The sequence below is a fragment of the Sinohyriopsis cumingii genome, chromosome 7 (assembly GCF_028554795.1).
Source record: "Sinohyriopsis cumingii isolate HCF-2022 chromosome 7, ASM2855479v2, whole genome shotgun sequence".
In the NCBI taxonomy this organism is placed as follows: Eukaryota; Metazoa; Mollusca; class Bivalvia; order Unionida; family Unionidae; genus Sinohyriopsis; species Sinohyriopsis cumingii.
Window position 1 is genome coordinate 64,412,833 of NC_142967.1, and position 21,863 is coordinate 64,434,695.

Genomic DNA, 21,863 nt, shown 5'->3' on the forward strand with positions numbered 1-21,863 from the left:
TAAAATCTCCAAGATGAAATCTTGGGACAAAAAGTGTGAAAGGACCTTCGTGGAGACACACAGACCAGTGTAAGACTCATCAAGGCAAATGTTATTTTTTCTTTTAAATATATAATTATATAAATATGAACTACGAAAATATCAATCAAGTAATTGTTGCCTTGGATGCCTTATTGCCTTGGTGTTATTAAAAAATTAAAAGAAAACAAAATTAATATATATGATGAATTAAATCCTGAAAAAATCATGTCTGATTTTGAAGCACTATATGAGGCTAAATTGGAAGGTCGGTATATTTTGCCTGCTCAGTATAAATGTATAAAGAGAATCGAAAAGCGTTATATAAATCACTAGCTACAATACAAGAACAGCAACTAGATGAATTTGTCCCTCTCTGCCGTGCAATCGAAAAAAATAGATTAGCGTTATCCGAAGAATACGAAGCCAGGAAGGTAATTAATATGCGTGCAAGACAGTTGAGAAAAATTATATCAGATCGTGAGTTAACCCCCCTTGATGAAATCAAGGATGAAATTACTGGGAAATGAAGTCAGGTACGTGGAAATGAAATCGAAAGTAGAAGTCTGGTACTGACAGAAAAAAAAATATTTTTTACCCACATTTTTTTACCCACATTAATCTGACCTGCATCAATCAATCTGATAAGTTATTTTCACTTGCATCATCTGCATCTTCATCTGGATCCGCAAGGTTAAATAATATTTGCTTAAGCTGACTAAATGTAATGCAGGAATGCACGTAATTTAAAATCTGATCTCTGTCACATGTGATCACACAAATACTTTTTTGCCACAGTTCATCTAACTGTTCCTGCGTTAATAAAAAATCTTCATTACCGAATACATCAATAACCAAATCAACTGTGTTGACGGGGGACTGAATAAACACCTCTCCTTGATGTATTTTTCAAGTATTTGCTTGTCGTGTATAAAAACGTTCACATGCTGGTACATATATAATACTCGTTTAATTAATTAGAAATCAGGGTCTGTCAGGAATAAAATTCTTCACAAGTATATTTTTTTTACTGAATTTGTCCATACTACTTTTCAGAATTAGCAAATCGGACGATTTTCATGATTTTGAAAGCATATTAACCCTGCGGAATTAGCAAATCGGACGATTTTCATGACTCTGACAGGCATATTACCCTGTGGAATTAACAAATCGGACGATTTTCATGATTTTGACAGGCATATTACCCTGCGGAATTAAGAAATTTGACAGTTTTTCAGTAAAAAAATAAATTTCTTATAATTCTGAGCGACAGTAAATCACCCTGACTGTCAGGATTTTTTTTTTAATAAGATTCTGAAGATTGAAAATCTTTACAATGGAAATCTCTAGGATTTCACAAGTAGATTAATTCTTAAATCCAGAAGGTGTCCAGACTGGTCTGTTAGTTTGAAATTTATTCTTGATAACAGTGGATTATAACACTGCAGATAAACCTGATTGATCGGCTCTTGCACAATCATGTATCCGGGTGGGTCTTTCGGGGTGAATGAATAAAGAACAAATCCTTGCTGGGCTTGATTTGATACTGTCGTGTCCGTGCTGTAGCTGCCATCGATGACATCACACACAAGATTGACTGCGACCACTTCGGTTATATTTACGATGCCTGGAGATACATGCCGGCCTGTCCCTTCCGAGTCATTGTTGTGCCGGAGAACAGTTGCTGGTGGCAGTGTTTTTCTCCACGCAGCGAGTATATCAGGAAAGAACTCATCGATGAGGTCAGTAACGGATTTTTTTTTTTGTTCGTCTGCATTATACCCGGGAAATTTAAAATTCGGCAGCGTAGCTTCTGTCAGCGAGTATGCAGTTAAAAATCGTTGTTTAGAATTATTTTTATCGCTGTCAACATGATGGATTATCGCCTGAATTAATCGCTGGTTAAAATATTCCACATCGAATATAATCTGATTTAATATCTCAATTTGTTTAATGATTTCTCTGCGTGAACTTGTTATATCGAAAAGATGCTCCTGAAAACTTTGCCGTAGTCGCCGCCGTTGTGTTTGATGATCCTGATCAGCAGCCATAAAGTATCGATCGATCACATTCAGGTTAATATTAGAATATGTTTTGTTCCCTGATTATCGTATTCATAAGCAAAGAACCATTGGAAAATAGAATCGCGAAGTTCAAATATACTACCTAACATTCCCAGTTGTAAAGAATGTAAAACCCCCTCATATAATGGTTGATCTCCGTGATATGACTTATTATCCGTGACATAATCAGACTTTTTCGGTTCTGGTGGTATCGGTGGTGTTGGTGGTGGTATTTCAGGCCATCCTAACACTGTTCTGATCGAACTCTGATAAATATCCACAGCGTAGTCTGGAGTGCTTATTTCGATCGCAGAATATAAGGTTGGTTCATGAACAGTTATTTTTATCTTAGATTCTTTTCCTGTGATATTTTTTATTCGACGTTGTAATTCCTCGTCGAGTTCTTCAATTTGATAAGACCCGGTTGGTATCCCAATGACATTCCAGTCGGGTGTACCATCAGGTCGGTTTTTATGTGCAAACACAAACGAATTATTCGCTGGTAATCCACCAAACGATTTTGATCTGATATTGGGCCAACTGTGGTATACTCGTAATTGTGCTAGTGCGATTTCTTTTACGGGAATCGTAGTTAGAAAATTAATACTAAATTCAGGGTTAGTCGAACTTACCGTTATCATCGAAATTCTCTTGGTGGTTGTATTTTCGACTATGTCAAGCAGAGCTCGATGAAGTAATTCTGTCATTATTTATCTTTGTTGTTTTAAATAGCGGGTGCAGTCTTCGTATATCTTAACCATTAGAGCGAATTCGGAATATGATATTGTTGTATCGTCGATGCTTGATGATATCAACGACGATAATTTTGAGTATGCGGCTGTGGCTGTGTTTAGTTGTATGACGTAATCGTGCAGTGTTGTGCTCGTGCACGAGGATATTTTTCTTGCGATTATATTAAAAATCCCAGCCGTGGCAGTTGATGAGGAAACGATTGTTACTGCGATTGTTACTGGTGTTAACGCTGATAATACTACTCCGGTGAATGCAACTAACGCGGATACTGAGTATACCAACGCATCAACGATGACTGCTCGTCGTTTATATTTTTTTTACTTTTAGGTTGTATTTGTCGATGAGGGTTTTTAACTCTGATTGCCATTCGCGTACTTGATCGTGTCTATATTGTTGCGCATCAAATGTTGTCGTTGATGCTGTTGTCGTTGACTTCGTCAAGAGGGTCATTTATTATCTTACGCAGTAAACAATTGAGGTGTTTCAGCTGCGAATTCCAAACACCACCAGTAAGATGTTGCGTTTAATGTCTTATCGTCTGCTTCCAGCATAAATTCTTCTTCGGTTCCCTTGTTTAATATTACAGTCACAACCCCGGAAAACTTATCGGTGGAATGCCTCCAACGATATGTTGTTGTGAAAATCTCAAATTTTGCAGTACTGAACACAGAAAACCTATACACGCCAGTAACTGTTGCGGCATATTTGATAGTTTTATTTTGTTTAGACCATGTTGCAAAATCAGATGATACCGTGTATACTATATTTTTAAAATGCCCGGGAGTAACTCCAGGTGGGATTTTAATCAAACTGGTTTTGCTAACGATATCAGGAATCCCACTTACGATATCTTGTTGTGTTTTTTCGATCGTGTCAATTTTGGTTTTGATATCTTGCTGTGTTTGTTTGATCGTGACAATGTTGGTTTTGATATCAGCAAGCTTTTGTCAAAGGTGTGCGGAGCGCCGAAGAATTCTTCTGCGGATTTTTATGATTTCTGCGAAATCTTGCAAAAGCGCCCACTTGAACGCCATACTCGGCCCGCAGCGTGGATAATTTACTGTCTACGGTGTCGACGTATAATTTGTTTGCAGCATCCTTGTCGGATGTTGGAGTTGTTACGGCTACTATTTTGTTCCCGTTCATGTTGAGTTCACCTGTCATTGTCACCGGTATTTTTTAAGCGATTAGTCACACTTGCTGAGATTTGATCTCTGATGGTTGTAAACGATATACTTGAGTCTCTGATTTTTCCGCTGTCAGTAAACACAGGGATGTTATCCGGGGTAGCTCCGAGAACCCTGCGAACTATGTCATTCCATTTGATATTGCTGGTTTTTAGTTTTCCGTATCGGTCCTGAAAAATAACAACCTCATCTGGGTCTATCCCGGTTAACGTTAGAAGATTGTCGATTTCATCTTTGGTCGCATATTTTGATAAATCTACCTCACCGCGTTTTTTTATCTTTGCTTCAATGAGAGATCTTCCGTAAATATCTACTATTATTCTCTTAAAGATTGTTTAAATCGACCCGAGGTATACTCGTGCACGACTTTGTGAGGTGGTTTGGTTGATTTTGATATCGCATATTTAACACTTCACGGCCACATATCGGTGGATCGGTTAATGTTTGTGTTGGTAGCGTTGAATACCAGACTGAAGTGCTTTGCACTCTATGTGCGTATTTGAGGAATTCGACTGGCGGTGCTAACCCATACGAATCGAAATAGATAATTCCACGTGGATCGATCGCGTAAGCAGCCCATTGAGTTCCTGGACCATCATTGTTACCAAGATTAATAATTCCGGTTTCTGGATTATTCGGTTGTTGTGGTAATTGATCTCGCATAAAGACACCTTTAAACTTTTTTATATCTAATTGTTTAGCAGCATCGAGCAAATCAAAATTTGACATCGGTAGAAAACCAGCAGTTTTTAAAACCGTTTTGGGTACCATGAAGGCGGACTTCCTGGAAGTCTTAGACCCCGTCCTTTTTTTGTATCCTTTTCCATTTGCTTTCTTTAATGCCATTCCAGCAGCTGTTCCAACAACCCCCAACGCGGCTGCTTTTGCGAGAGCTGGGGCAGCAGCAGCTATCAGCGCTGGTATTGCTGCGAGGAGTGGAAATATACCACCGGTTTTAACCATATCCTTGATAGCCTTGGGAGCGAAATCAAGTTGAACTCCAGTTTTTGCTTCCTTTGCTTTATTGAAATGTTTTAGTTGGGTTTTAGTCAGCGATAACTTGTTTGGACCACCATTAACAATTTGATTGTTTTTTAATGGTATCGCCGCCCCACATACTTTTGCGTTTTTCGATTGTAATTTCTTTATCTGACCAGAAGTCAAAGTAACATTAACGTGACTGTATGACATTTTATAATAAACGCGATTGATCTAATTGTCTACATGTTTTCTACTGGTGCATCAACGAGTCTCATTTGCCCACCAACACCTTCAAGTAACATTGTTTTATCACTGAGTATAACAGCAATTGATCTGTAAGGAGCATGAACAATTGGCGGACCAACCGCCATAATTGGTAATGTACCAACACGAGCTCGGAAGTGGATATCAACAACAGACTGCTTGGATAAATCAAGATGCTCCAGCGAAAAGTAATAAATCGGGTACAAATTTGTAAAATCAGACTGTGATATTTGCGTCCCAGTATCTATATTTGTGTTACGCGACAAGAATGTCAGCCAGCGATGATATGCGCGCGCCACATGATTATTTGTAAAACTTAATGATATATCTTCGGATGGTTCTTGTTGTCCGTTTATTCTCAACGAAACCTCGGTAACGTCAAGTTTGTCAAATATCATATGAGAAAATTCCTGATTACCGGTCCGACGAATATCTTGCAACGCAATAAAAATATGTCGTGGCGCAGAAACACCCTGTGATGCTATATGCCAAGTAAATATATCTCTGACGGAACTTTGGATGGCGTCTGTGGTTACTGTTAACCACGATAGCAATAATTTACCACCCTGATTCATAAAAGAAAGTAATCGTGGCTCTTCTGTGATCGATGGAGTTAATACCGGCATCCACAATGATAGTTTTGTTATGTTTACTTGACCGGCATGGCCACCTATTTGCCAAATCGCATCATTGTCGTCGTTTTTTCTGTAAAGCACAACTGTGTGTTTAGCTCCAAAGATGACCTTTCTAACATCCCTGCAAAATCCAAAGATATGATCTAGTGGAATTGCACATGAAAAACTTTTATTATCTCCTGACAACATTAATCGGCGTGTTGCAAATCCAAAGTTGTAAGTCGGGCTAGTATATTGTATAATATCAAAATCAGCACCTGGTCTAACTTCATGTTCAAAATCAGCTGGCTGTGGGTCAGATGCAGTATTTTGTGGCGTTCGCAACTTAATATACTGAATATGATCGGCGTTGTCGGAAGCATCTTTAATAAACATCATTGATGGACCAGCTGATTTTGTGTAATCGTCAGAATATCTTGCTAGACCAATTATTGTTGTAGCAACATCGACATCATTTTGAATCGATTCGATATTTTTTCCATCAATCATGTAGGTGGCGCTACTAAACAATGCCATGATCCCGTTGTTGACAAAACCAACTAGGTCATTGACACCGTAGTTATTACCATCCGCCCTTACAAGTTCACCTTCTACTTCAATAAACGCCTCACAAGGTAGGAAATATCTACTTGTATCATGAACTTGAAGTTCGATACGCCCTCGTTGTTCCGGTTTAACTGCATTATAGGAATAAAATTGATAATCACGCACTGAGTAATCTCGCTCGACCGGCTCATCTATGTTAAATGCTGTGTCGGATATGCGTTTGAACATTTTATAGTGCTGCGTGTATTTCCAAATGGTGAATATCTTCGTCGAACACGAAGTCCACATCCTGCTATCAAATTTGCTGTTATATTTTTTGTGCGTCAGATTCTAACGCTGCTAGTTTTTGATTTGCAGCTTCATTTATCACCTTACTAACATCCGCGGGCATAATTTCGGTACTCGGTAATTTCACCGGTGCTGATTTTCGTTTTATTAATCGCGCTAGTCTTTCTTTGATCTCCGAGAGCGCCTTACCAGCAGCGCTAACAATTGCACCAGGAGCTTTTTCACTAACAACATTAATGGCTTTCATCAATAATTGTTTTGCAAGAGGACCAAATTTTGGTGCTAATCCTGCAAATAATCGTTGAGTCACATCACCAAGTCCATCTCCGTAAGCTGCTCTGTAGATTGGTAATCGCGAGTTTACTGCTCTGCATGTCTGTTATATATGACCATTTATGCTATTTACTATTGTTTAATCGCTGTAATCATCAACGAGTTCGTCAACGAGTTCTCGGTAAATAACAGCATCCATGACTCCACCTTGAAACAATCGCCGACAGATATCAGCTGCTTCATTAATTATTTCTGGTGAGTTGTTTCCTGCTCGTTTTCCTCCTATGAGAACTTCTAACCGCGAAACGTCATTAAAAATACTATCAGGGCAGGGAATACTTCCCAATCCACTGCCAGTAGCGCCCGGTGGTTTTTGTCGTTTTTCGACCTTTTCCATAAATTCCAAGTATTTGGGATCATTTAGGTTAAAAGGTAATCCTCTAGAAGTAAAATACACTACAGAAGGCCACTGCTCAGGTGTTACTCTTTCACGATACTTGGTTTTAAATAAGTCGAATAACAATATTCTGCAATATCGATTAAATTAGGTTCTGAATTTCTTCGAAGATTTCTTGTGGAAGTTTCTTTAAACATCTCTGCGGGATTCTCTGGTAATCCGGGCCAGAATTGTTGTTGTTCTGTTTGCTGCGGAGACGAAGAAGATAGATATAAAGGAGGATCATCTTGGTCTTCTTCTTCTTTTTCTTCTTCAGGTGGGAAAGGCCCACTATCCAGAACATCAGCACGAAACTGTCTTTTTTTCCCCTTCCTTTCTTTTCTCCTTTGTTCTTGTACTTCTTGTTTTTCTTGTTTTTTTTTCTCTGTTGTTCTAGTCTTTTCTCTCCCTCTTGTCGTTTTTTTTTTGTTCCTTCATCATTTTATCATATTCGTCCACTCCTGATAAATATATCTGATAAGACAAATTTTTTGTGTCCAATCGATCATCACCTTTGTTTACCTTAAATACCCAATCATTCCACTTATTACGACTTATATTTTTAGCATGTTCGGGTTTTAAAAAATCTTTTTTTGAATTATAACTAGCAGCAGCAAACATACCAAACTTGGTTAGTTCATCATGACTTTTAGCAAAATATTTTTGAATTTCTGTTATACCCCCACCCCCCAGTAAATTTCTCCCTAAAATCAACTCCCTTTTTTCCTTTTTTTGGTTCTCCAACAGCACCTTCAGTTTGAAGCTGGACCGCAGCCGTTTATTCAGCAGTTTCTTTTAATACCTGAATAAGACTTTCTTGTTTCTCACCTGGTTCCTTTTTAGGTCCCCTGATAGCAGTCAAAACATCTCCAGTAACCGCGGTAATAGGTTTAAACAACTGTTCCGTTTCCGCTGCGTACTCAACTTGTGCTTCCTGTCGCGATTGCACATTTTTTTTTTAAATCTTCTTTTACGGGGATATATTTTTTATGTGCTTCTTCTCGCTCTCTAGCTAGTCTAGCTGTGTAGGATTCCGAGTGTACCATTATTTGGTATAGCAATTTTTAATTCAGAGCAGCAGGGAGGGCGACGCTCTCAACGCGTCACCGACACTATCGCGTATTTTCTTAAGTTACATCGAAGAAAAAAAAACTATCAGCGATAACAGGTAAACCAATTTGTCGTTGACGAAGTCGTTTTACGCTGAATATCGTATTTTTTTTAACGATTTTTGCGATCCCACAGGAAGTCTTAATTTGCGAAAATACAGGTGAACCAATTAGAGTCTGTTCGCCCTCCCTGCTGCTCCCTGACATAAATTAGCACAAAGGTCACCGCAAAAGGGAGTAAATAAAACAACTGAAAAAAATAATATTATCAGAGTACTTACCAAATTATAGACAGTTCATCAAAAACGCTTAGAGGTAGAAGTCGGATTACATAACAACTTTAAACCTGCTTTGCTTGAATTAGTTAATTAGCTGACAATCATAAAGGAATCAACATCAACTTAATAGACTTACTGACTTGACAGACGGCCATCAGCGCTAAAGCTATCAGTATTTTTCCAACCATGACTTGATAGTAAGTAGAATCCAACTCTCGTAGACGGGAAAATGGGCTTGCAGTAGAGTTCAGTGATGACCTGCTGGCTAATTGGTCTGTACTAAAAGGACGGGCAAACTTACATCCACTCTGAATCCCAATGTTGCAGGATCTGCAATGGTTTCTATACCTTAATTTTCATAACACCATATTCGCTATTCTGTTGTCTTTACACGCATTACTTTTTTTCAACAATTAACATTTCGATCGATTCTAATAATCATGCTCTTCATTACACACTTAAATATGTATTGAAACGTAACTGTTGTCATTACTTCTATTGTAGTTTATAGCATATGACGAGAATTCAAAACATTAAAAGAGAACTTATTGTTGGTAAAATGCAGTTAGACAAGAAAATAGAGTATTCTGTTATTATCTTGTATACAATTATGTACTCATAAGTAGTCTTACAATAGTAAACATATTCGGAAAATCATTGAATTGGCGCAAGGGTCATCACTTAAGACACATACAGAATCTGATAATTGACCACAGGTAGCGGATAATTATAGTTTGGTCTGGTGCTACTACATGTACTGAATAAAAGCCATATTTTAATTTGTACACTCTGATTGATTGAGAACTTATGAAGCACAAAGCAACATGTTGTACCAAAGAGGAGGAATTTCCGTTAAAACTGGAAAACAAAATACTGAAGCGTGTCCCAAAATAACAAATCTGAATTAGGTTGTAAGTGTCTGCACATTCATAATTTGGAGAAAATTGAATTTCATGTTCAGTCAAGTGACAGAAAATGATCTTTACATCAAACAGTGTATCTGCCAAATGGGATAGATCACATAGCATGTGTATTCACTTTTTTGTGTCCTCAGACCGAGCACATACAAAAATTTAAATATCATTTCAAGGCTGGCACACCCTATTACCCAGAGGAAATAAAATATAACCCTTTCATTTACGCATTATTGAATACGTCAACCTTTCTAAATGATAGAATGGGAGAGATTGCTCACACTTGTTTATTATAATTTTTATTTTACAGGTTATGTAAAATTGTTATTTAAAATAATTCCCTTATTGACCTGTTTTATTTGTTTCAGTTACTTCCACTGATCAACTGATGATATACATCACAAAGAACATTAGCAATGTCTGAGTTAATTTTGGATTTGGTATGTATCGTTCAGTTTATTCTGAGCTTCATCACTATGTTCGGCTCATTAATCAGATCGTTGTGATAATCGAAATGCCTCGTACCTTTCCCCGTATTTAGATTGATTCTGGAAGAGGTTAGGTTCTCGCAATATCGTGCTTTCATCAAGTCAACCCGCTAAGGAATCCTTATGTAATGCGAAGCAGAACATTAAAATTTAAAACGACCGCTCCGGTGCCCTAGTGGTTAGAGCGTTCGGTTCGGATGCGGTAGGTCGCGGGTTCGAACCTCGGCCGAGTCATACAAAAGACTTACAAAAATAGTACTAACAGCTGCCTCGCTTGGCGCTCAGCATTAAAGACTTCGTGTTCAGAATGGTCGGCCAGGTGTCTGAATAATATGACTAGGTGGGACATCATGTTACATGTCTGCGGCATGATGCCCAAGTGCTAGACATCACTATCAACTGCCACAATGCAAACAGGGTAGTCATATTACTGAAAAAATGTTAAATCTACGTTAAACATCCAAATCAAGCTCTATTTAAAACATGCCGAACTGCTGACCAGGAAGCCTACTATAGGTATATGTCAGACATGCATGCATGAACCAAAGAGATTAATTTAAAGAAAGCATGATAGTGTACCGAAAGCATTGAGAAGTATGTCATCTAATCGTACCAGTCAAATCATTTAAATACCTGTATATATATATATATATATATATATATATATATATATATATATATATATATATATATATATATATTAGTAAATTCAAAGCAAAAAAGCAACATGAGGTTATTTGAACAAATAAGAAAAACAAGTACTTACAATATTCCGTGACATTAAAGGTAGGAGCATGGTTATCATCTATTTATATAATCTTTGAATACTACGTCATTGAAAATCTACCAGTATTCTAATTTGAAAGGTAATGAATGTACCGATTACTGGACGATAGCTAGACTGGCTTCCACCAATCCATTTAAGATTTTCCGCTTTCATTCATTGGTACTTGTTCAAGCTAATCGCATGTTCTTGACAAGGTTCGTATGAAATTCCGTAATATCCTGTCCCTGTCACGCATTTTGGTGCTCACGTGATTATGAAGACATTTTGCTCGACATTCGTGAGTAAATGATAAAAGTTTTAAACTGTAAATGAAATGTTTATTTTGTATTTTGAAGGCGAATTTGTATTAGATCAACTTTATCTTCATTTATTGCTTGATCAAACCAGTTCATAATGGTTTGATAAATATATTGATTTGTACGCCAACTATGATAAGAATTCAAAATTCAAAATAAAAGAGTGACACATAAAATGAAAATACTCTCTTGCACTCGAAAACAAATTTTATATTTTGAAGATTTACGATACAAAGCCAGTTCCAGCTGGTTTTTTAAACTTGCGGTATTATGTCTACCGCTGTTGCTTTTACAGAAATATCACATCCATTAACACTGCAAACCTTGTATTCCTTGAACTCTCGTAAATGCTCTGGAACATGAGGATTGATTTCAGGATGGCTTCGTGAGAATCATATGAAATGCAAATAAAGATCTTTCTTAGACAAGCATTACTCGTTGCTAGATGCCGTTGAAGTTGATACTAGTAATAATGAACAACTTGTTGGAGGTGTTAACTTAATTATTGACTTCATTTATATCTCTGAGGCTCTTTTACACAACAGCTCATAAAAAGAAATAGGTAAAACCTAAAATTATAAGATATAAAAAAAAGCTTTGACATAAATATTAGAATCACAAATATCTAACTACATGTTACACATTGTCATTTACACATTTACATACACATATGCATGTTACACAATCACACACACAACACTATCGTACTTTCTAAACCTACCAAGCCTTAATAACAGTCTTAATATAAAATGCAAATTCCCTTTCTTAAATCTATAGCTAATGCTTACAGAGTCAAGTTACATTCAGTGTCAGTGTGTTAAGAAATTTTCTATCCTTAATTTTGATGCTGTAAGACTGTGTAATCTTTCCATGAATTTCCTTTGTTACCTTTAATTTGACACATATCAAACATTCGACAATATTCTATACTTTCCAAACACGATTGCATTTTCTTATTTTTACAATCGTATTCAATAAAACATTTTTTCGCATCTTGACCGACAGCCTATTCAGAACGACTCAATTGCTCTAATTTTAAAATGAAACATTTTAAGGGACACTACAGCAGTCTGTAAGAGAATTGTATGTATGTTAGAAAATTTATACAGAAAATGGGTAGCAAAACAAATTAGACGAATCACTGAGATGATAGTGCAAATGAGCGCTGATCCAGAAAGTGTATTTCGTATTAATATCTTGCTGAGAGGATCCCTGACAAGTCCATTGGTACACTCTACGTGTGTGTATGCATACGCAGATAGAAGAAAACTAATATATATATGATAATGATGATAATTACAACGGATTCTTGGATGCGTTTAAATGCTTCCACTGTGGGGATGTGGGTCAGTTCCCTTTCTTCCACTTTGGAATAGGTGTGTTTAATTGCCGGACTGTACCCTTCCCCAACCAAACTAATTTGGGAGTGACATGGAACGACAGACATAAAAGCCTTTGGTAATTGGTAAATGAAGATGCGGCTTTACAGCTCTGCTTAATTCCATTTGCTGCAAAATAATGAAACGTTTCGCATAAATTTCAGAACTAAGAATGAACTGGTCTGCCAGGAATTCTTACGTTATCACAATAGCTTTGAATAGTTGACAATAGTTGCGAGACAAAATTATCGTCCAAAGAGAACTTTCTATTTCCATTGAATAATCCTAATAAATGTTTTCTCTCAAATTATCTAACTACGAAATAATATACATCTGCAGACTTTATATTCCAACAATAATACAAGAAATAAAAATGAGAAATCAGGCCAGTCTGAGCTACTTATGTTCAGGCGAAAAGTTAACATGCACTTATTGTTACCACTGTTTACTTGACAAATCGCAAATTTCCAACATCGTAAAAGAACTCACATAATTTAACCCACCAATGGGACTAACTTAATTGTTTTAAGATATCACCTGTCCGACCTGTCCAATGGGAAAACTCCGAATCTTTCAACATATTTACTAACAATTTTATTATTAGTAACTTTCAACACATACGTAAGCATCTAATGTTATTATAAATCTTATGCAATTTTACCTTCTTTAGTATGTTAAAATAAACCATATTCACGTACACCAAATCCTGCTATAGTTAATCAGTATAATTAACAGTCAATGAATAAAAAAAATAAAAAAATTAGACAAAATTATGTACCAGGAGTTACAGAAAATATAGATATACATAACAATATTATACCAAACAATCAGAGTTAGGTTTCATCATCAAATATTTTGAAATCACCCGCGATCCGTAAAAAAGTGAAATATCTCAGTCAATCTATGAAATATCAAGACAACTGACGCTTTGATTAAAAGTTAGTAAGCTGTATGGTCTCCACACAATTCTTTATTGGTGTACATTTGAAACTGATAATTTTATGCGTGGAATATCCTTAAAAAAATCTTTATAAATTACCAGAGTTAAAACTTCGAGGTGGGACATTCAAGAGATAAATATAAAATATAATTATAATTGCATGAATATTTAATCGGTTTGTCAATGTATTATTAACAGGCAGAAAACACTTTATTGTATGAACTCGTACAGTGGTTATGTAAAGCATCTGAAGTCTAATAATTACCAAAAATTATTACCTCTCAATGTAAAACTCAGGTATGTGAAAAACAAACGCTACTGCTATGTACAAAGGTTACATTGACAGATCAAGACAATGAAACATTCACTGAAATACTTGAAAGTTGAAATCTGAGTCATAGGCGTGGAAAGTATTTCATAAAGACAACGATAAAACACAACACCTCAGGGGAATGTAGAGTTTGATGACATTTACAAAATATTTTAAGGTACCCGTGATAAAATCACTTTCAAACACTTGACTGACAAATCAACTCGATGATGATAATAAGACAGCATACATTTTTAAGTCACCGGGAAATGATCAATGTTTCGTCTAAAACTTTCTCAAGCAGTTACACAAATCATATGAAGAGACTGTAAGAGAAGGCATAACACGGATAGATGTTACAGTCGAATGATTAAAACAGCTAAAGAATGTCTGATTCATTGCATAAAATTGCTTGAAAATGAAAACGTTTCGTACAAACCCGACTACGTATAATTCAAAGCAATGCTTGTTGGTTTTAAGCAAAATGTTACGCTATTAAACCAGGTCATAAACAGATACACTATTGTTATGACGTTAACTAAATGAACTACAAATACATGAGTAACAATTAGGAATTTAAACGTACAGATATTAGTCATGTCCGTTTTTAATCTGAAAGACATCACCTGTGATATTGTATCCTTTTATTATCAACTGTGCTGTAACGAGAAGATTTGATAATTATGACAAGTACAAACCACGCAGGGATTATTCATCCTTTTATGCACTATCGTCATGTTCTTGATAACCTATTAAAACAGTTAACTCTTCATTTTTAAATTTATTTTCTGAATCACACTTAAAGGTAATCATTGTGTTCAGCTATCGCATTAAAACCTTAAGTGGGAGAGACAATGCTACTTTGCGCAGTCATGTTTGAACAAATCCACCAAGAATGTACTTCGGTTGTTTTCGTAGGTGGTGGTGTATCTATGCACTCTCTGAATCCAATAACACACACCATGCCAGAGGCTGATCACCGATTTTACAAGTCATGAATCATCGATCCAAGTCGTTCCACGTCAATTCACTTCGTTGGACATCGACGGTCGGCATGTGATGCCACCCAAAAGGAGTGATCATAACGTTTACTTAAGACAGTTAACAGCAATCATAGCAGTCTCGGTCAACAACTACACACGTCTACTGTAAATTTTATCATTTTACACCTTTCATACACATTTCTCTGTCAAGTCAAGGAACATGGACATCATGGAAGTCTCCTCATTGAAAATATAACAGGTCACCTAATAATTCCACTGATCAGTAAATTACTGATAGCTATACAATTAATATTCAATTTGCAAGCGGGCGATTATTCAAAACACTGATGTCGCAAACTACATGTGCCAAGGATCGATGTAGAAAGACGTTGATCGATGACCATTGGCTAGCGACAATTTGGCCGACATGTTGGTGCGAAATACATACGTGTGTTTCGTTTCTGACTCAGTAGAAGTACCACACCATTTTAATAATAACCGGTCTTGGATTGTCTAGCAACAACTAATCCATTAGCCAAAATGTTTCCACGATTTCAAACCCGTTAGGATTAGCAGAGTTGTGCTTAAATATTAAAGTTCCAATTGTCATTTTTTAGACTTGTATAATAACTCTCCTGATCCATGCTACTATCCTCAAACAGACAAAACGAATACATGCTTCCTTAGCGGCAAACAATTGAGGCGAGATGTTGGTATAGTTGTTGTTGTTGTGGGGTTTAACGCCATTTTTCAGCACACGATAGACTATACATGGCGGCCAGTATTAATGGTGGAGGAAGAACCCGGGAAATCCCCGCAAAGAACCATCGACCATCGAGAAGCTGCTGGCAAGCTTTCTCACATACCCACACTGGCCGATTCCGAGACTCGAACCCACGCAGACAGAGGTGAGATGGCAGTGATCCGTAACGGAGAGCACTTTAGACCACTCGACCACTCGGGGCCCCAGATTTTGGTATAGAATGTATTACTTACATCAATTAGTAATGTGTAATTAAATGTATTCCAAACGGAATCATGAAAAAGATCCGATAATTTCTTACAATCGAATTATTATTTTTATGGAATAAGCATGTCTTTGTTTGATATGATCATTTGTTCTTTCCTGTAGAGGCTTTACTTGGGCATTTTGAAAACCTATATTCCTCAAACCATCTGCCCTCTGCCCTCCGTTTTGTCATTGCTTCCATATATCATGCCTTTTTCTCCAGCAAAATCACACAACTTAATGTTTTCCAACGTTTTGATATAGTCCAGTGATCATTCATTCGCTAAATCATACACTAAAATATTTGTAATCTTTAAATAACTTCTAACCTTCCATCCTAATTTGTATCCCTCCTATTTCGTTGGTCACTTGGGCCAATTTGACAGTAGACTGAAACTAGATACGTTGATGAGTAAATCTTTTTCATGATTTCGTTTGGAGTAGATTTAACTAAAACGGATGTGTCACTAGATTTAAAACGAAAGAAATAATGTTAATCTGAAATAAAGCTAATAAGTAGCTTCATTACATAAACTGGGAATATAGATCAATACGCAAAGACCCAAGTTATGGTACCTCTCTCTCTCTCTCACACACACACACACACACACACCTATTATGTTTACTTTTAGTGTGATTAATTTGAGACAGAGAATAACCCAATTTAATAAATTGGTATTTGTCCTATTCTTATGAATGCTTGCTCGATTAGGCAGACGGAATGTATAATACTTTACAACTTATGCGCGTATGACGAGGCTTCCAATGGATGCAAACAATTTCCAAAATCGGATCCTGGAGGATTTACATCCTACATCGTCAGATCATTATTTCGATCAGGATAAAATCATTAAGAAAAATAGATAATGCAGTAAAGAAAATCGTTGATGTGAAATTGGGTCCGTACCTATGCATTAGACGGTTAGAGAGTTATCATTTTTTGCCCACCTGGGTTATAACTAAGGATCCAAGTCGCGGGTTGTCTTATCTACCCCTCCCCCCCCCCCCCATCTCATGATTAATTTGAAACTGCAGTAAATATGATGATTTTTATATTTTGGATGACTTTTTTGAAGAGTTACCCTTCTTCATATAATGGTACGTTTCTATTCTTACAAGTGTTTACTAGCGTATGCATTCATAAATTATCTTTACCATCTATGCACTATTAACAAAACTTAATGGATAATTTGTGAACAATGATCTAGGGTGGAAATACAAACCAAAGACATTGTTAAATGTATTCAACCCGGATAGAATAAAAAAGACAATGCATTAAAGAAAGTTTCTGATTGTGAAATGGAGATAATACAAATGCATGAGATTGTTATTAAATACGTAAAAAATTATAATACCTTTTACATTCTGAACTATTTTCATCTTTCCTAAGGTGAAAATGCCATACCTGTGTAAAACAAACAGGAAACACTTAATGTGTTGCCTACCTAGAATACAACAAAGAACCAAAGTCCCAAGTTCTTGGGTTTAATTTGAGATTGGAGTAAATATAAAGTTTTATATTTTAGGTGACTTGGCGAGTCGCCCATCCTCATATCCTGGTAGCCTTCCTATTCTAACAAGTGCTTGCTTATGTAGGCATACAACTATATAAATTATCTATATCTTGCACGCATCTATATTTCCTTTATTAGATTTAATTTCATTGCAGACGGGTTGAAACAGGTGGATTTTCATTGTAAAATGATGATTCAGAGGATGACCCTCCTTAATATACCGGTATGTTCAATAAATCCTAGCTCGTATGACGTGGTCAATAGAAAGTATTATTTAACTTAGCAGGATATGGTTCATCAAATTAAACGCCATGCTTGGTAGTGTTGTCACAACGCCTTACAGTTTACGTATAAATTATTTTAATCAACCTGCATATGTCAAAACGCGATCAGAATCATGTATAAAGATTTCTATACACATTTTAAACATTATTTGCAACATTAAAATATAAGTTTACGATGTCCAGACACTTAGAATAGACTTATTTTTAAAAAGTTTTCGATACATTAAAATAGTAATTCTGATCTTATAAACATGTTTGTAATATCTTGGGAGGTATTAGAGAACTACATAGACATCTTTTATAAATTAGGTTCCTTTGGACATCAACCTAAGAGTTAAATTTTCAAGAAAAAATCACATGTTTTCAACTAGTTTTAAAATGAAATCAAACCAGCGTTGTCAAAGGATGCATCCATATCGGTACAACCGTTTTATTTTTCATCGTCTCTACACAACTGTGTAAAATATAGCTTGCTGACACAACAACATGGAAAGGTCCTGGTTGGCATAAGTACCCATCGATATCCGTGATTCTATCATTCTGCTTGTTTACACATCAAATTTGAGAGGTTCTAATGATTAACTTGTATAAACATTGCCTACATTAGGAAGCAAACTTCATGTATACATACCAACATCAAAATATTATATATGACATTATGCATTTCTTATTCTTCTAAGACTTTATGATAATTGCTTTATAAATGAGAGAATACAATACCTATTTACTACCGGCATCTCAAACATGGGTTGTACAAACGTCGCATGATAAGACCTCACAGTGTTGATGTGTAAACACACACACGCGCACACACACACACACACACACACACACACGCACACACACACACTGGTATGTCTCTATGGTTCTAGAAGCAAAACCATTAAGTTTTGAAACACCTAACAAATAATTTCATTATCAATGTTATCAAATAAAAATATATTTAAAACATGTATATTATAAACTGAATCCAAAATAGTCCAATAATTGTCCAATAATAGTTATATTCGAGTCCAAGAGAATCGAATGCTCAGAATGGATTTCAGAACCTCGAATGCACTGGTCTGCCTACAGTTTTGGTCTTTTAAAAAGGCTTTGTCCGAAAGTTCTTTAAATAATTCAAAATAGTCAAAAATAATATTTTAGTTTAGTGAGTACTTTGTAGTTCCAACAAATAATCAAAACCAAGTCTACTTTTCAAATAGCATCTTAACACAGCATTAAATAGTCTGAAGACTGGTGTTACAATATGAATATAGGAAATAAAACTGGCTGAAATTGTGCAGTCAACACACTTATTATATACAAACACAAGCGGTGAAAACAAATTTCGCTACTACAAGCTACATGACTCTTTGCAATATCCCACATCATAAAAGAATCCACATGACCTAACCCATCCAATGGGAAGTAACTAAATTCTTCTAAGAATTCACCTGACCATCCTGCCAATTGGGAAATAGCCCCTAACTCGAAAACAGGTTTTATCAATATTAATATTAATCTTTGTAAACAAAACAAATGCAATTACTGCGGTTAGGTTTAAATGTATGGTTTTTTTTCTCAAAAACTATTTCACAGTATACAATATGTCTTGAAAGTTTCACATATTTTAATAAGTTAGAAAATATTATTGTTGTGCTAATCAGCATAACTGAAGGTAAGAAACCATTTCTCAAAATCAAAACAAACCATTACATTTTCTCTGTTATGAACGAATGTTCGACTTAATCTTGGGGTCCATATGTGTTAGGCAACAAATACCCTTTGATATTTCTGCTAATCACAGGTTTTAGGGGTAACAACAAAAGTAAGTACCGTAAAATGGTTCTCGATGCATTATTTCTCTTTACATTCTTCTTACCATGAAACCAATCAGAATTGTACACAAATATTCACGTCGTTTGAAAGAAATACATAAACAGGTACATTTGTTTTATGTGAAAACATAAAACTAGGCAACATTGTAAGAGATATTGTTTTAAAAAAGAGGTGAACGAAACTGTTAAAGGTTAATAATATTCATCATATGGTAGTATGTATTCACTTTTTATCGTTTTATATGACTTACTGAGCATATAAAAGAATCTATACATTATTTACAAGGCTGAAATTGATGCAACCTGTTCCAGGAAATACGTATTGCTTTGAGTGTCATTATTACCCAGAGGAAATACAGCAGTAATGGGGGGGCACTTTACGGACAATTGGATTGTAATGTTAAATCTAGTCGTTTGCACTTTACGGACAACATTTAGAAGAACAACTGTTTCATCCTGCATACGGACAAGGGAAATTGAACATAGGATTGGGTTTTTATAAGGCCAAAGTCAGTTTTGTCATGGGTAGGTTTGTATTCGGACAATAGGAATTGAACTGGGGTAACGTCAAGGTACTGGACACTGGCAACAATGTTGCAAGGGGTTGACCAAAATCGGGCGGAACAGTATGGCAAGGGGTTGCCCTGAATACGCGTTACTCCAGGTACAAAAAGAGACATAGACATAAGGACATGGTTAGAGACAGGGTTAGAGACTTAGAGACATATACTTATTTCACAAACATTGATTTATGAACATAAATCCATCACACAAACAAATCCACTAAAAATATTTAGGCAAGAGAGAATAGAGACCGTTTCGAGGCAATAGAGCTACCCTTAACATTGTTTCTTCTTTTTCTTGTTCTTTTAATTTTTCTCCTCCCTTCTTCTCTTCCAACAACATCTCACCTTATCTATTATATTTGTCTTCTTCTTATTCCCATTTTCTTTCTCCTCCTCCTTATTCATCTCTAATTTCCTTTTCTCATTCTCCTCTTCTTTATGACGTTTAGTAGTGGAGACTCTCATTTGCTCATTTTCTCTTTGTCATTCTTCTTCTTCTTTTCATGTTTTATCAGATCGTTCAGCCTTTCCTTCGCCTTCTTCAGATTATTAATCTCCATTTTCAATCTGTGTTGGCTATAAAGCTCATACTCTATTCTGATGAACATCTCCTCCACCATTCCCAGGTCATCCACTACTTCTTGCAATGTCATCATTTTGTCAATTTGGTTAGAAGCCATCTTCCTTTATTCAATGTTAAATGACGCAAGTGACGAATGCTCCACTTTATATTTCTCAAGCACGGAGGAGAAGGAAAACATCCCTTTTCAACAACTACCTTTATGACATACCAAACAATTCACAGTGATATGAGTGCTAACCGAAAATAAATTTTATGCAAAAAAGTACACTAATATCAAATTGTTTGTGTTTAGGGAGATCTTTGATGTTAAGGAAACAAACACATACACACACACTTACGCGCACGCACACACAAACAAAAATACACACACGAACGTACGAGCGCACAGATACACACACAAGCTTACGTAATAACACATACGCACGCACAAACGTACGCGCTCACACATACACATACAAACGTACATGCGCACACATACACACACAAAAGTACGAGCTTATACATACACACATACTTATATAATAGGCTACTTGATCGGTCTCTCATTTCGAGAGATCTGGTTATCCCTGACAAGGACTGTTTTTCAAACTCCAAATGCACCTGATTAATGATAATATCTCCCAAGCCGGGTACCACACACGCATCGACTCCACTCATTCTACTAATTAATGCATGTGGTTAGGAGCGCGGATGGTTGATGAGTGGTCTCATCATCCCAGTTTTGACTTTGAAGGATAGTGAATACTTGTTCCCTCTCTCTTCTCCAATGCCAGACCAGTGGATGATAAGTTCTCTACGGCTTCCACTCTAGCTGCTGTCTCTCCAACTCTTAGTCCCAGGTTTTCCTCTGGGCGACAAACTATTTGTACTTGTGGTAGTGGTTGTAGCTGTGGTTGATGTGGTGGTAGTAGTGGTAGTGTTGTAGTAGTCACATATGGCTTGACATAACACAGAGGCCTAATCAAGAGGTGAGGCAAGATCTGTCCTTTTTTGCCTTCTCTTCTTCTTTTTTCATCGTCTTCCTTACGTTTTCTTGTTCCTTTTTGATTTGGTCTTTAAAAATCTCTTCTGTCAGATCTTGGACCACTTTTAAGATCATGACATTCTCTATCTCTTCAGCCTTGGATATCAGATTTTCCCTGGCACGATGTGAATTCAC

General features: G+C 36.3%; 1 protein-coding gene across 1 annotated transcript in view; it reads right to left on the minus strand.

Annotated features, from left to right (window-relative positions):
• The window catches only part of LOC149795402 (allurin-like), a 36,388-nt gene extending 15,802 nt beyond the window's left edge, over positions 1-20,586 (minus strand). The window contains exons 1-3 of the mRNA XM_089963793.1: positions 20,467-20,586; positions 17,293-17,342; positions 8,968-9,161 (exon numbers count right to left, since the gene is read on the minus strand). Of these exons, the coding sequence (XP_089819919.1) occupies positions 8,968-9,161; positions 17,293-17,342; positions 20,467-20,586 (364 nt within the window). The remainder of the gene's footprint in view (positions 1-8,967; positions 9,162-17,292; positions 17,343-20,466) is intronic.
• Positions 20,587-21,863: the final 1,277 nt, after the last annotated feature.